This window comes from Patiria miniata, unplaced genomic scaffold (assembly GCF_015706575.1).
Source record: "Patiria miniata isolate m_02_andy unplaced genomic scaffold, ASM1570657v1 HiC_scaffold_20, whole genome shotgun sequence".
Classification (NCBI taxonomy): Eukaryota; Metazoa; Echinodermata; class Asteroidea; order Valvatida; family Asterinidae; genus Patiria; species Patiria miniata.
The window spans coordinates 29,625,581-29,642,077 of NW_024037059.1; the positions used below are offsets into that span (position 1 = coordinate 29,625,581).

At 39.0% G+C, this 16,497-nt stretch overlaps 1 protein-coding gene and 5 non-coding genes across 6 annotated transcripts; 1 reads left to right on the forward strand and 5 right to left on the reverse strand.

The window, feature by feature from the left end:
* Window positions 1–4,435: 4,435 nt before the first annotated feature.
* Trnag-gcc lies at window positions 4,436–4,506 on the reverse strand. The gene has a single exon. It is a non-coding gene; the product is annotated as a tRNA-Gly (tRNA).
* A 2,574-nt stretch (window positions 4,507–7,080) lies between these two features.
* On the forward strand, window positions 7,081–7,151 carry Trnag-gcc. The gene has a single exon. It is a non-coding gene; the product is annotated as a tRNA-Gly (tRNA).
* A 595-nt stretch (window positions 7,152–7,746) lies between these two features.
* On the reverse strand, window positions 7,747–7,817 carry Trnag-gcc. Its single transcript has one exon. It is a non-coding gene; the product is annotated as a tRNA-Gly (tRNA).
* A 1,377-nt stretch (window positions 7,818–9,194) lies between these two features.
* Window positions 9,195–9,265, reverse strand: Trnag-gcc. Its single transcript has one exon. It is a non-coding gene; the product is annotated as a tRNA-Gly (tRNA).
* Window positions 9,266–10,431: 1,166 nt separating this feature from the next.
* Window positions 10,432–10,502, reverse strand: Trnag-gcc. The gene has a single exon. It is a non-coding gene; the product is annotated as a tRNA-Gly (tRNA).
* Window positions 10,503–13,419: 2,917 nt separating this feature from the next.
* Window positions 13,420–14,994, reverse strand: LOC119727312 (lactose-binding lectin l-2-like). The gene has a single exon (XM_038199165.1). The coding sequence runs from the start codon at window positions 14,864–14,866 to the stop codon at window positions 14,069–14,071; it is 798 nt and encodes a 265-aa protein (XP_038055093.1). The 5' UTR covers window positions 14,867–14,994; the 3' UTR covers window positions 13,420–14,068.
* Between the last annotated feature and the right edge of the window lie 1,503 nt (window positions 14,995–16,497).

Consider the following 16,497-nt stretch of genomic DNA (forward strand, 5'->3'; position numbering starts at 1 on the left):
GTGAAAGACATTACAGCGCGTGATTCAGCCCGTGAACCAACACACGCGCGTACTCCATTCGTTTGCGCTACACTTTCTGGTTCTAAATGACGTCACACTTCGGTACTCCTTGCCAGCTGTGTAAAAAGGCCAGTTATGCACTCTTATTTAAATGCCTTTGAATCATTCACTTTATCTGGGGTTTCAACAGTCTGTGGCCTTATAAATCTCTAAATGTGTTATTTAGAATTAGTGATGTAACTCAAAAACTGAAATGAATGACAATGGGATAGTATACAAATATTGAGTGGCTCAGAGTGAAATGGGAGGAATATTATCGCAAGGTAAAATCTGGACGTTTCCATTTCCAAGGCGAAGCCGAGTGCACTGGAAAAGTCCAGATTTTACCAAGCGATAATATTCCTCCCATTTCACAATTTAAAGCCATTCAATATTTGTTTGATATAACTGACATTTAGATCCTTGTCATTTGATATATTTGAACTTTTATTTCAACATAAAATTGGTGGAAAATGTATTTCTGTCTTCCAAACCACCCTTCACAAAAATGTTTGAACCCAACCCTGTAGCGCTGGTTCTTTGGAACAATACGCACTACGCGCAACGCGCAACGCTGAATGTGCACACCAGCTTGCATTTGCAAACAAATACCGCGTCATGGAACAAGAATGATTTGAACTGTTGAATAGTATTTCCCATTCCCCATGTGCGAATGGGACTTTTTGAGCCGCGGCGTGAATGGGAGCAATAACGAAAGTCACGTGATGTGAGTTCCACCAATCAAATGACAAGGATCTGTATGTCAGTTATATAATACAAACTAATGTCACTTTAAGGTATGCTGTTTGACAAGTATGCCTTAATATTGCACATTATTCAGGGTGGTAAAAAACAAAAAAAAAACAGCATACTTCCACTACCCTGAGAGTCGAACCACATGTACCAATGCATGGAGAATCTTTTTAGCAGAAAAATGAAACCAAGATCGCCCGATTTGGTCCAGTAGTTTTTGTTCGAGAGCCTATTTTGTGAAGCAAGGTGGGGGTCATTTTTGTCCCGATGAATTACTAAACCGCACCCGGGAATTTGACTTACATTGTAATTGATAGAGGGATTGTTATGTAATAATACCCACATGAAAGAAGTGTGCTTCACAAAATAGGCGCTGCAGCAAAAGCCACTGGACCGAATCGGGAGATTTTGGTATCATAATTCTTCTAAAAGGATTCTCCATCCATTGGTACAGGTAGTTTGAGTCTCAAGGTAGTGGAAGTATGTCGTTTCGTATTTTTTGGACCAACTTATCAAAGTGGGCTTCAATTCATTGCTTCCAATTTTTCTTCAGTGACCAAAAATATAACTGTGTACGCATAAAGAATATACTCGTGTGTAAAAACTATAACTCAATTAGCAGTTGCAATTAGGGTAAAGATGGCGCCTAAGGAACAATTTGAATTGAAGAACAATCTTTTTTGAATTTGATGTATCAGGTTAAAGCTGTTGTATGATATTCTTACAGGATAACGCATTAGATAAAAAATAATGGTTTTGCCTATAGAATATTTTAAGTGCCTTGTTTTTGCTTAAAAATAAGTACATGTGTATGCTTCAACCCAAACACATGAATATGATAATACAGATTTTGCAGGGATATATTCCTTTCAAATTCATCGTATTCCATTATTAGAATTCTTAAAAGTAAAATAGTTCGAAGCTGAAATGGTTTTCGTTTAAACTCGTTTTGACCAAAAAGATCGTGATTTTGAAGTGACTTTCATCTTGAACATGTCCCATTTGGGCTCTGAAATGCATTTTCATAAAACAGTTGGAAGCGTCGTTAAAAAAGAGAATTTAAAAGTGCACATGACTATACAATTAAAATTTGTGTATCTCGTTCAACTGTAATGCGAAGCAATTCCGGGCTATAGTGTTTTGGTCTTCAAAATTGAGCCTTTTGAGTGCTAGTCTTGATTTCAGTTTTGTTAATCATGGCTACAAATCTTTGTTTTAGTCGTTGTTGGACCCCTGGTGAATAAGTAAGTTTCGGTATTTCAACTACGCATGCGCACAATGATATGGGCGATGGGTCATTCGGGATAATCGCACGCGCATCGAAGACGCACACAGGGAAATGGGCGTGTGACGCTTGTGCGTTAATTACAAGCAGAATGGACGTTCACGAAACATCGCGTAACATCACGTCAGCGATTTTAATCCTGAAAGACTTTTGACCTGGACTGCATTGACATACCAAACTGGCCTATTGTCACTTTTTTGGTATGTGTTATGCGGCAAAACTCTGATGTGGACAGCTTTAGGTCATGATTTATGGGCGAGGCAAAAAAAAAAACCTGCAAAAAAAAAATAAAAATCTGAAAAAAATACAGGGTTTTTCAATGTTTTCTTTGTAAATGTAAGACATTACACCGATTAAAAGTGATTGACACCTTTGAAATATGGTCAGTCAGCAATCTTTGATGCTAAATTTGGGCAGTGTATGGATGGAAATCATCTTTAAACATTATGTAAACAATTGCCTGTTTAATACCAACCTGAAAACTGGTCTGGTCAGTTATCCCCTCTGGAAAGAGTTTGACGAAATAGAAGGCTGTGTTTCAATCATGACTTTTTTGGGGAAAGATACAAGTTTTAAATAAAAACTTATTCATATCTTTCAGTTTTGTAAGGTAAAACAATAATGGTTGAGAATTTAGTAGAATTCAGGTCTTTTTTTTGTTAACTTAAAAGTTAAAAGAAGCTATTAGAATAAATTGACTAAAGTTTAACTGTCTTAATAACTTTGAAAGTGACAGAAAAATGCATTCATTATTTGTATTGTACGTAAGTCTGAAATACTGAGGGGAATTTTGAGGAAAATAGTATTAGTTGCACCATTAAGTGATTAAAGGTATGAACTGTGTAGTTTTGTAAAAGTATATTTGAGGTTAGAAATTAATTTGTCAAAAGAAACTTCTACGTGTCAAAAAAAATGTCCTACGTTTGATCTTAAATAACTCTGTTGTTTACCAATGGAATTAAACCAAAATTTCAGATCACGTAAACAAGGCATGACAAATTTCGTGGAGCGAGTTTCATCAGCTTTGTGCAAGAGGGTGAGATTTAAACACCATTGAGAAAACTTCTCACTTTCAGAATGTTGATACAGCACTGGAGAGGGTGGCGGAAGACAAGTGCTGCGGCCGAAAGCTTCTGAAGGAATGCAGGATCAACCCTGGATGTCATTGCACACGGCCTTGAATGTGTGTTTCGCCAAACGATCGAGGAGGTGTGCAATAACATCAAGGGTGATCCTGCATTCCTTCAAAAGCTTTTGGCCACAGTACTCGCCTTCTGCCATCATCTCCAGCGCTGTATCGACATTCTGAAAGCGAGGGTTTTTTTGGTATGGCATTTAAATCTCACCCTCTTGCTAAAAGCTGATGAAATTTACATTTGAAGATTGCAGTTACTGTGATGTCTCAGACTATCAATTGCCTGAATCCGCTTTAAGTTTTTGTTTTTGTGGATAGTTCTATTATCACGACTCCCAGATTTCAAGGTTCCTCCAAGTTGCAGCATGCCAGACAGAATTATCTTACAAGATGTTCTAAAGGGCCATTTTTGACAGCAAGATTAATGTTTGTCTCAATATTTGGCTTGGTCTCCTTTCGTTAAATACTGACCGTTACTTGACTTAGCTTTATATATTTACTTGTAATGGACTTTGGACATCTGTTCTCAGGGTATTTGGATGTGTGAAATTCATTTGAGAATAAAAAGAACAAACAGTTCCAGCATTGTAAGCATAAAATACATTTGTCATTGTATTCTTCATCATTTTTGGTAGATCATTGATCAAGTTCCTTGTTTGAATGACATGCCTTTTTGCAACTTTGTTTTGATTGCTTGAAGCAGTATTAAAGCATCCACCAGCTCTTCTAGTCTATTGGCGTACTACTTCAGAAAGCTCCTCAGAATCCCAAGGACTGAGCACAAGTCTAACGCTAGAGTTGTACAAGTCACTGATTTTAAAGAAGTGACTCGAGTCGAGTCATTAATAAAGAAGTGAGTCGAAAGCGAAGAATTCAATCCAAATTAAAGTCAACTTTACTCAGAACAAAAACATCATACTCGTTGTGGGCACTATAACTCAAGAAATACTTCTCGAGATGACTGGAAATTGTGTTTATTGATCGTTCGTGGTGCCATAAAGAAAGATATTTAATTTCAAACAAAACTGTGAAGCACTGAATTTAAATACAGGAGGTCAGCGCGAAAAAATGCAGCCCGGAAAAAAAGTCAACTTTAATGAAAACATTGTCGTTTTCTAGACAATAACTCAAGAGATACCTGTTGTGAAGAAATGAAATAGGCCTATTGCTTGGTCGTGATGTCAAGAAGTTGGTTAAAATTAAATTAAAACAAAATTTGTTGTTGCATCGGCCGGGAATCGAACCCGGGTCTCCCGCGTGGCAGGCGAGAATTCTACCACTGAACCACCAATGCTTCGTATAAGTACATAATTCAAGGATATTATGTTTCAACGTAAGTTGAAAACCTTCAAATTTGTCTGCGTATAGAAGCGTTAATATATACCGTTGGGGGCGACAATAACGGTCGCCCCCAGCGGTACGAGCGTTTCAATATACCCGTTATTGTCGCCCCTAGCGGCATATATTAACGCGCGTACCGCTAGGGGCGACTGTTATTGTCGCCCCTAGCGGTATATATTAACGCAGTATGCGGCTGGGGGCGACTGTTATTGTCGCCCCTAGCGGTATATATTAACGCGGTATACGGCTGGGGGCGACAGCTTTTGTCGCCCCTAGCGGTATATATTAACGCGCGTACCGCTAGGGGCGACTGTTATTGTCGCCCCTAGTGGTATATATTAACGCGGTATACCGCTAGGGGCGACTGTTATTGTCGCCCCTAGCGGTATATATTAACGCGGTATACCGCTGGGGGCGACCGTTATTGTCGCCCCTAGCGGTATATATTCACGCGGTATACCGCTGGGGGCGACCGTTATTGTCGCCCCTAGCGGTATATATTAACGCGAGTACCGCTAGGGGCGACTGTTATTGTCGCCCCTAGCGGTATATACAAACACGCGCGTACCGCTGGGGGCGACTGTTATTGTCGCCCCTAGCGGTATATATATACGTGCGTACCGCTAGGGGCGACTGTTATTGTCGCCCCTAGCGGTATTTATTAACGCGAGTACCGCTAGGGGCGACTGTTATTGTCGCCCCTAGTGGTATATATTAACGCGCGTACTGCTAGGGGCGACTGCTATTGTCGCCCCTAGCGGTATATATTAACGCGGTAAACCACTGGGGGCGACCGTTATTGTCGCCTCTAGCGGTATATATTAACGCGCGTACCGCTAGGGGCGACTGTTATTGTCGCCTCTAGCGGTATATATTAACGCGGTATATACGGCTGGGGGCGACTGTTATTGTCGCCCCTAGCGGTATATATTCACGCGCGTACCGCTAGGGGCGACTGTTATTGTAGCCTCTAGCGGTATGTATTAACGCGGTATACCGCTGGGGGCGACTGTTATTGTCGCCCCTAGCGGTATATATTAACGCGCGTACCGCTGGGGGCGACTGTTATTGTCGCCCCTAGCGGTAAAGATTAACGGGCGTACCACTGGAGGCGACCGTTTTTGTCGCCCCTAGCGGTATATATTAACGCGCGTACCGCTAGGGGCGACTATTATTGTCGCCTCTAGCGGTATATATTAACGCGGTATACCGCTGGGGGCGACCGTTATTGTCGCCCCTAGCGATATATAATTATTAACGCGCGTACCGCTAGGGGCAACTGTTATTGTCGCCTCTAGCGGTATATATTAACGCGGTATACCGCTGGGGGCGACTGTTATTGTCGCCTCTAGCGGTATGTATTAACGCGGTATACTGGGGGCGACCGTTATTGTCGACCCTAGCGATATATAATTATTAACGCGCGTACCGCTAGGGGCGACTGTTATTGTCGCCTCTAGCGGTATATATTAACGCGGTATACCGCTGGGGGCGACCGTTATTGTCGCCTCTAGCGGTACAGATTAACGCGCATACCGCTGGAGGCGACTGTTATTGTCGCCTCTAGCGGTATATATTAACGCGGTATACCGCTGGGGGCGACTGTTATTGTCGCCTCTAGCGGTATGTATTAACGCAGTATACTGGGGGCGACCGTTATTGTCGCCCCTAGCGATATATAATTATTAACGCGCGTACCGCTAGGGGCAACTGTTATTGTCGCCTCTAGCGGTATATATTAACGCGGTATACCGCTGGGGGCGACCGTTATTGATCGCCCTTAGCGGTATAGATTAACGCGCGTACCGCTAGGGGCGACTGTTATTGTCGCCCCTACCGGTATGTATTAACGCGGTATACCGCTGGGGGCGACTGTTATTGTCGCCCCTAGCGGTATAGATTAACGCGCGTACCGCTGGGGGCGACCGTTATTGTCGCCCCTAGCGGTATAGATTAACGCGCGTACCGCTAGAGGTGACCGTTATTGATCGCCTCTAGCGGTATACAGAAACGCGCTTACCGGTAGGGGCGACCGTTATTGATCGTCCCTAGCCGTTTACAGAAACGCGCGTTCCTGTAGGGGCGACCATAAGATCGCCCCTAGCGGTACTGATGACGATAAAAAAAAAAAATTTAAAAACAATCGCCTATATTTTCATGGAAATTCGTCCAACAGAAAGAAAATGAGATCGAAACAATAAACTTGAAAAATAAAATCCAAATGAAAGCAATTAACGTTCATGGCAAAAAAACCCCCAAAACACGCCTTTTTGTGCAATTACCGGAAAAATTCGAAAGACGTTCATTTGTTTCACTTTTTTCAAGGGAATTTATTTTTACCCCAACACTTCTCCCAACAAACACTTTGTTTTGTGGACTTATTTTTGGCGCACGGAGACAAACGTACAAAAAAGCCGTTTTTCATAGAGGGCGCGCCACATGCATTAGACCGGCTGAGTGTATTACACTTCGGAGTGTCCTTAAAGGACACTCCGTATTTTCTCTTGGGGGAAACATCGCACAAGAAGCATTGGTGGTTCAGTGGTAGAATTCTCGCCTGCCACGCGGGAGACCCGGGTTCGATTCCCGGCCGATGCAAACTATATTTTTGTTGTTAAATTCTTCATTAAAGCTATGTTTTTGCAAACCTTTTCTCGATATCTTAACTTGTATTTTGCATCTTTAAAGATGCAATCCCAATTGCAGGAGTTGGCTCGAAAAAACTTTCAACAATTCATTGCTAAGCGCCTGGTAATTTATTAAAAACATTTCAACATGCCTAGATCTAGGGGCGACCATAAAAGTGCAATAATTGTATTCGCTCTCCAAAAAAACCTGTTGTAAAGAACTGAAAATATAGCACATTACTTGGTTTTGATGTAGTTACAAACCTGTATAATTTCAAAAGAATCTGTTATTTATTTACACCAACCGAAACAATTGAGTAAAGTCAGGCGAAATACAATCAAATTAAAGTCAACTTTACTGAGAACAAAACATCGCACTAGCTCATTGTGGGCACTATAACTCAAACAACACTTCTACATGGCAAATTTGAGTCAACATTTATGGAACACAAAAAAACACACACTCGTTGTGCAGACGATAACTCAAGGAATTGTTGTATTAAAGTGAAATTATATCTAACGATTGGTCGTTATAAATAACACAAATAGCTTTAATGAAAAAAAGTTGCATCGGCCGGGAATTGAACCCGGGTCTCCCGCGTGGCAGGCGAGAATTCTACCACTGAACCACCGATGCTTCTTGTATTATATCGCCCCGAAGTCAGGGTTTTATGCATTGAAAAACGTTAATGTTATCGTTATCTATCAAGCAATTGTTGTATTCTCATCGATAGAAGTATCTGTCAACGGGAATTAACAGACAAACTTGATTCGTCCTCGTTACGTGTCAAGAATTTAGTGATAATCGTTTAACACATTGTTGCACAGGTAATTTGGAATCTAATTACTGAAAAAAACTTTTGTTTGAAATAAATTCTAATTAAAGTCAACTTTACTGAGAACAAAACATCGCACTAGCTCATTGTGGGCACTATAACTCAAACATCACTTCTTTAGCGTAATTGAAATTTAGTTTAGTGATTGCTCATGTTTTGTGAAAGAAGGCTATTTAATTTCAATCCAAACAAAAGAGTGAGTTTAAAGGGAAGAATTGAATCCGAAGTATAGACAACTTTAATTAAAAATATTTAACACCACATAGATAACACAAATCTGTTGAATTGGAGAAGAATCATTTATCTATACAAATATTATGACCAAAAGCACGCGCGTGTTAAGCGCGAAAAATACATGGCAAATTTGAGTCAACTTTTATGGAACACAAAAACACACACTCGTTGTGGAGACAATAACTCAAGGAATATTTGTTGTATTGGAGTGACATTATATCTAGTGATTGGTCGTTACAGGTAACACAAATCTATTGAATTTGAGGAGGAACCATTAATCAATAACAATATTATAACCAAAACAATGTAGCGTGTTAAGCGCGAAAAATACGAAGCAAATTTGATTAAACTTTCATGGAACGAAAACAACACACTCGTTGTGGAGACGATAACTCCAGGAATATTTGTTGTATTAAAATGAAATTATATCTAGTGATTGGTCGTTATCGGTAACACAAATCTATGGAATTTGACGAGGAATAATTAATCAATAAAAATGTTATAACCAAAACAATGTAGCGTGTTAAGCGCGAAAAATACAAGGCGAATTTGAGTCAACCTTCATGGAACAAAAACAACACACTCCTTGTGGAGACGATAACTCTAGGAGTATTTGTTGTATTGAGGTGAAATTATATCTAGTGATTGGTCGTTATAGGTTACATAAAGTGTTCTAAATTGAATAGGAATCGTCAAACTATAAAATTAATATAACCAAAGCAATGCAGCGTGTTAAGTAGTTAACCCAGAACGAAGCCGAGATATGGGAAATTGCCCAAATAATGCTACAATCGTAAACATTATTGTCATGTCCACTTGTTTTGAATAAATCACGTGGCGATCAGCAAGGAAATGTTCAAAGTTACGTCCAGCCTTTTCTCAAATTATTGAGAAAAGGGAGGCAATAAAAATAGCTTTAATGAAGAATTAAAAAAAAAAAACCTTGCATCGGCCGGGAATTGAACCCGGGTCTCCCGCGTGGCAGGCGAGAATTCTACCACTGAACCACAGATGCTTCTTACATAATACTTTCCCCAAGTTAGGGTTTTATGCATTAACACACGTTAATGTTATCGTTATCTATCAAGCAATTGAAGTTCTCATCGATAGAAGTATCTGTCAACGGAAATTAACAGTCAAACTTGATTTGTCCTTGTTACGTGTCAAGAATTTAGTGATAATCGTTGAACACATTGTTGCACAGGTAATTTGGAATCTAATTACTGAAAAAAAACCTCATGTTTGAAATAAATTCAAATTAAAGTCAACTTTACTGAGAACAAAACATCGCACTAGCTCATTGTGGGCACTATAACTCGAACAAAACTTCTTGAGCGTAATTGAAATGTAGTTTAGTGGTTGGTCATGTTTTGTGAAAGAAGGCTATTTAATTTGAATCCAAACAAAAGAGTGAGTTTAGAGCGAAGAATTTAATCCGAAATAAAGAAAACTTTAATTAAAATAATTAACACCACATAGATAACACAAATCTGTTGAATTGGAGAAGAATCATTAATCAATACAAATATTATGACCAAAACAACGCGCGTGTTAAGCGCGAAAAATACATGGCAAATTTGAGTCAACTTTCATGGAACAAAAACAACACACTCGTTGTGGAGACGATAACTCCACGAATATTTGTTTTATTAAAAAGAAAATAAATCTAATGATTGGTCGTGATAGGTAACACAAATCTGTTGAATTTGAGGAGGAATCATCAACCAATAAAAATGTTATAACCAAAACAATGTAGCGTGTTAAGCGCGAAAAATACAAGGCGAATTTGAGTCAACATTCATGGAACAAAAGCAACACACTCGTTGTGGAGACGATAACTCTAGGAGTATTTGTTGTAATGAGGTGAAATTATATCTAGTGATTGGTCGTTATAGGTTACATAAAGTGTTCTAAATTGAATAGGAATCGTCAAACTATAAAATTAATATAACCAAAGCAATGCAGCGTGTTAAGTAGTTAACCCAGAACGAAGCCGAGGTATGGGAAATTGCCCAAATAATGCTACAATTGTGAAAATTATTGTCATGTCCACTTGTTTTGAATAAATCACGAGGCGATCAGCAAGGAAATGTTTAAAGTTATACGTCAAGCATTTTCTCAAATGTTTGAGAAAAAGGTGGTAAAAAATAGCTTTAATGAAGAATTAATAAAAAAAAAACTTGCATCGGCCGGGAATTGAACCCGGGTCTCCCGCGTGGCAGGCGAGAATTCTACCACTGAACCACCGATGCTTCTTGTATAATATCTCCCTAAGTCAGGGTTTTGTGATTAACAAGCGTTAATGTCATCGTTATCTATCAAGCAGCCGTTGTATTCTCATCGATAGAATTATCTGTCAACGGGAATTTACCGAACAAACTTGATTCTTCCTCGTTACGTGTCAAGAATTTAGTGATAATCGATTCACTCATTGTTGCATGGTTAATTTGGAATCTAATGACTGAAAAAAAACCTCACGTTTTAAAAGCTTATCAAATATTGGAATGAAGAAAGTTTTCGGCATCCCTTTTATAGATACCAGTTTCATTATACGTTAATATGAGTATTATGACCCTGCCAATATTGGCCAATCAGTATCGAGATTTCAAGCCAACGCCTCCAAACACTGACCAATCGCAGTTGTTCCTTCGGGACTGCTGTGGCACCCTGAAAGAAATTCCAACATTATTTCTTCTTTTGTTTCTAAAGTTTAAAATGTTGATGTTATTGACAAAAATAACTCTCATTTTTACGTACATTCATATGCAAATCGATGGTCAGATATTATTTGAATAAATACTGAAGACATTTTTTTTAAAGTTGACTGGTTGACCACACCCATAGGTTTGTGCATAAACTGCCTGGATTGTTTGTTATCCATATATTTAAGATGTATTGTGAATATCGAAAAGGTTTATTATCACAATGGAAAATTAATGTTCAACAATACATTGTTTTTAAATTACAATCCTTACTCACAAGTCGAGAAGTTCGAGTTATAATATACTAAAAAAATACCCCACGAACTGTACCCTTTATAATAGGGCAATGCAATGTAAGTTGTTAATGCCATCCTTCATAAATCTTTGTGTCCTATTTAACCTTATTTTCAATTCTCATTTTGCCATTTTCAAGGGTATTTTGGTGCTTTCTCGGTTTTTATGCTTATGTAAATTTACATATTCATAAGCAAAAGTGTGATGTCATTTCAGGCAGAAACCTCAATGTTTCAGCTATTTCAGCGCCAAAAATTGCCGGAATTTTGGATATATTGCTGTCATACATTTTATTTACTTTGATGATTCGTAGTTGTGTCAATACATGGCAGTAAGCCAATGAGCAAACTTTTCTCACAAATGTTTTCAATGAGCACATTTTTGGGTTCACAATTTTAACAAGAAATCCCCTAAACTGAACAGTGTCTTCCTGAAATGACATCAAAGCAACAACGCCCTCTCTCATCAGGAAAAGCATGGACATTGTTAAATGATGAACGAAGTGCACTTTTAGATTAACTTAACTAAAAAGGGATGTCACATAGTTCTAATACATTTCAGAGGAGCAAAAGTGCATTAGAAATGTTCCTCAGAAAAATTCATGTCATGAACACTTTAACCCTTATTGCAGCCCTCGCAAAATAAAATTGTCTGAGCTAAAAAATTCATTATGGGACCTTTTTGGCAGCGATAGAAATAAACAGACAGTTATGACGATTGCGTTTCAAGTTGCAGATGCTATTTAGATATAAATAATCGATTTTATTATTACAATGGGAGAAACTCTTATAGTAATGAAAGGCCGCGATCAAGTGAGATTTGCAATAATAATGCCGTTGCTGATATTTGACTTAGCGAGCCATATAATAACCAAGGCCTCCGGTGCAAATGTAAACAAAAATGTAAAAAAAGAAAAGAAGTGGGAGTTTTCAAGCTTCGGCATTTTTATTATTTGATGTGGTCTCTTCAAGAGCTATAAACAGACCGCAGGTGCAGGCCATTATATTTCCATTGTAATATCTTCAATTCATTTTACCGCAATTGTCTACTTTGTCAAGCGCCAGATGCGATTAGCAGTGAATAATACATGTCGTAATCATAATAATGCGTAGGAATAAAACTTAATGAATAATATAGTAACACATGAACACTGCAAAAAAGAAAAAGAAAAAAAAGAGAAAAAAAAAACACACACCACTGGCAGCTAGGGTCATAATTTTGAATCTGATCCCTTACAACCAGAAGACGAGTGGGTACAGGCAAGTTGGGATTGGTTTTGGGGTCCAAAGGTCAAGGGTGAAGGTCATTATGGTGAGTTAAATGTAAATGGATTCCGGATGATAACTTGAGTTAGAAATGAGATTTTGGTGTCAAACTTTGGTAGGGGGTTGCCCTTGGGTAAAGACAAGTTGGGATTGGTTTTGGGGTCAAAATGGTCAAAGGTAAATGGTTTCCGGATGATAACTTCAGTTAGAAATGACATTTTGATGTCAAACTTTGGTAGGGGGTTGCCCTTGGGTAAAGGCAAGTTGGAATTGGTTGGGGTCAAAGGTCAAAGGTCAAGTTAACCGTGGTGAGTTAAAGGTTATTGGTTTTCGGATGATAAATTGAGTTAGAAATGGGATTTGGGTGTCTAACTGTGGTAGGGGGTTGCCCTTGGATACAGGCAAGTTGGGATTGGTTTTGGGGTCAAAAGGTCAAAGGTCAGTGTCACAGTGGTGTGTTAAATGTGAATGGTTTCTGCATGATAACTTGAGTTAGAAATGTGACTTGGGTTTCTAACTTTAGAAGGGGATTGCCCTTGGGTTCAGGCAAGTTGGCATTGTTTTGGGGGTGAAAAGGTCAAAGGTTAAGGTCACCGTGGTGACCGTGGTGAGTTAAAGGTAAATGGTCTCCGGATGTTAGAAATGGGATTTGGGTGTCTAACTGTGGTAGGGGGTTGCCCTTGGGTACAGGCAAGTGTGGATTGGTTTTGGGTCAAAAGGTCAAAGGTGAAGGTCACAATGAGGGGTTTGAACAGCATCGCTGTTATTTTCAAACTTACTATAAAGTTGCAATAAGTTCATCACAAACAATAACATGTTATAAGAGCTATGATGTCCTTTGCCTACAACAACAATAATTAATTTATTCCAAAATAGGTTCTTACAAAGCAACAGGGCTGTGTAAACTTATGTAAAATCTAATGAATTAATTGTATTCATGTTATCATGCCAACGATTTCAAATTTTCAAAAAACGTGATTTGTACATATCGACCAACTTGAGAAATTGTAATTTGTTTCCAAAGCGATAAAATCCAGTTTTCAAAACCATTATTGAAAGGACTGTTATATAATACACGTGAGTGATTAAAACCAACTCTTTATTTGTAAGTAAAGAAAATGACGATGGTAATAATTTAAGAAACATTAAATCAACGATACAATTGATCTAACGCAATATTTGTTTTTGCTGTTTTGACAAATGCCAACATTGCAAAAACTAGAGCTACTTGCGAATGTACAATGCATTAGCGTTTGAAAACTGTTATGCAATCTGTTGGGAAAAAAAATCCAACGATTTTCATCAGTTCAAAATGTTTTCATTCCAATCATTTTCTTGTTCGCAAAAAGAGCTAAATATTTACAAGTATATTTTTTACTTCAAAGTACATCAGAAGCTGTTTTTTCTCTCTTCAGAACGAACGAAACATGAAATAGTTGCTACGCGATGTAAATATTAAGAGCAAATGTCTCACGAAGGTTTTAATCATCTAGGAACCAAATCCGAATTCACAAGTTTGTAGAGTGCATCTTTGAAATTGTTCCAAAGTTGTCATGACTAGCCGATACACACTTCTGAGTACATACAGAAGTAATCGGTCTTCTGAAACTTGTCCTTATCTTCGGAGCTTGTGCTGTTGTTCAGCTGGCATATCTTCCTCCCTCCTTCGGTTTTCTTGATGTTGAAGGAGCGACATCCGGACTCTTCGGCGCAGGCTGAGCCACAGGCGACCACGCCCTCGGTGATAAACTCCCGGATGCTGTGGTCGAGGAGGCAGGTTGAGACGAGGATGCGGCCGTTGGTGTCGGTAGAGAGGCAGTATTGACGGGGTTGGGTTGGGAGATGAGTGCAAGCTGCCTGACGAACACAAAAAGCCCTGTTTGAACCATCACAGTGACCATCATCCATCATGTGATTGTGTTGTTCGGCTATTACAACACAATCTTGATTGCCGTGTGTACCCCCATCATCAGGTTGCCCATTATCCCATACCAAGAAGGGCTCGCCTCCTTCCTGACCGTCACACTCCCAAGTTCCTTCAACTTCTGTGTCATTGCAAGCAATCCAGGCGTAGTAGTTACTGTCCACCTTTCGTGCCAGTTCCGCCATGAAGTTCATTTCCTCGAGCGAGCGAGGAGCGGCCATCTTGCCTCCCATATCTTGGCAAGCTGTCTTGGCGCCATCCCAGGTGCGTTTTGAAGGAGTGAGGCGATAACACGCGCTCCCCCACAATTGCCACTCTAGCGGGCAAGAGCATTCGACAGGGGACCGAGAGGGGCAGAAATCTGACTCAGAGAGGGCCCTCATCGATAAAACGGCAACCACAATGGCAAAGAATTCGGACATAAACGCCATGATGAGCGGACAATTCAAAACGTTCGCTTTTCAGTCACTCAAGTTTACAAAGTGTCAATATTTGTGAGACCGGAATTGACTGTGAAACGGCGAGAATCACTGGCTGGCTCGAAATGACAACTCCGAGCGGCGGCAAAGCAATATGAGCGCTATGCCACACACTCGTCAACAATGTTTCAGTTCGTTGCCATGGCTCAATGATCCGTTGCCATAGCCACACATAATGTACGGAGCTCTGGCGGTGCCATCCAAGATGTTGAGATCCTAACATAACTTTTCACGGGATGACCGCAAATAAGTCAGTATCTGAACAAGTCGGATGGCACTTCCAGAGCTCCGTACTTACGTGATGTAAGATGCCTAAATGAAATCCCAACCTACAAAAATCTTCCTGACTATTGAACACGCAGAAACAACACACATGTTGCTTGAAGAGTGAGTTGTTAAACAGTAGTTATACTGAAAAAATTGTACCTAGTTATTGGCCATGACTAGTTGAACAAGCCTTCAAATTATTACAACGAACAAATGTCACGGTTGTCATTGAAAAACATATTTTTTCCCCAGAGAAAAACCTGCCTAAATGAAGTCCCAATCTACAAAAAAAAATCTTCCTGACTATTGAACACGCAAAAACAACACCCAAGTTGCTTGAATAGTAAATTATTAAAAAAGTAGGTGTACTATATTGAAATTTAGACAAGTTATTGGCCATGACTTGTTAAACAAGCCTATAAATTATTATAACGAACAAATGTTGGTGTCATTGAAAAACCTACTTTTTTTGTCATGGAGAAAAACCTGCCTAAATGAAGTCCTAATCGTTACAGAAAATCTTCCTGACTACTGAACAATGAGAAACAACATCCATATTGCTTGAACAGTTAGTCGTTTAATAGTATCTGTACTGAATTGAAATTGCGCCTAGTTATTAGTAATGACTAGTTAAACAAGCCTATAAATTATTATAGCGAGAAAATGTTTGTGTTATTGAAAATATATTATTTGTCATTCAGGAGAAAAACCTGCCTAAATGAAGTCCAAATCAACAGAAAATCTTCCTGACTATTGAACATGCACAAACAACACCCATGTTGCTTGAACAGTAAAATGTTAAATAGTAGTTGTAATGGATTGAAATTGCGCCTAGTTATTGGTCATGACTAGTTAAACAAGCCTATAAATTATTATAACGAACAAATGTTGGTGTCATTGACAAACGTATTTTTTTCATCATGGAAAAAATCTGCCTAAATGAAGTCCAAATCTACAGAAAATCTTCCTGACTATTGAACATGCACACGTGTTGTTTCTGCGTGTTCAATAGTCAGGAAGATTTTCTGTAGATTGGGACCAAATTTAACATTATTTTTAGGAATATACTGTGGATGTAGATCACGATTTGCCCATTAAACAAAAACAATCTTGTTTGTGGAGACAATAACTCCAGGAAAACACAATGCATCGAATTGAAATTTCGTCAAATTATTAGCCGTGATAATTGGCACTAGACGTTTGAAAATTGACGGGAACCCTGGAAGAATAAATTTAATATGATTTGAAAAAAAAATTGTGTGTAAATCGCGAAAAATTCATGCAGAATTCAAGTTACTTTTAATTGAACAAAAATA

Bases quoted from the DNA above. Each gene is read 5' to 3' on its own strand.
- LOC119727312 (XM_038199165.1), bottom strand. From the start codon at position 14,866: ATGGCGTTTATGTCCGAATTCTTTGCCATTGTGGTTGCCGTTTTATCG.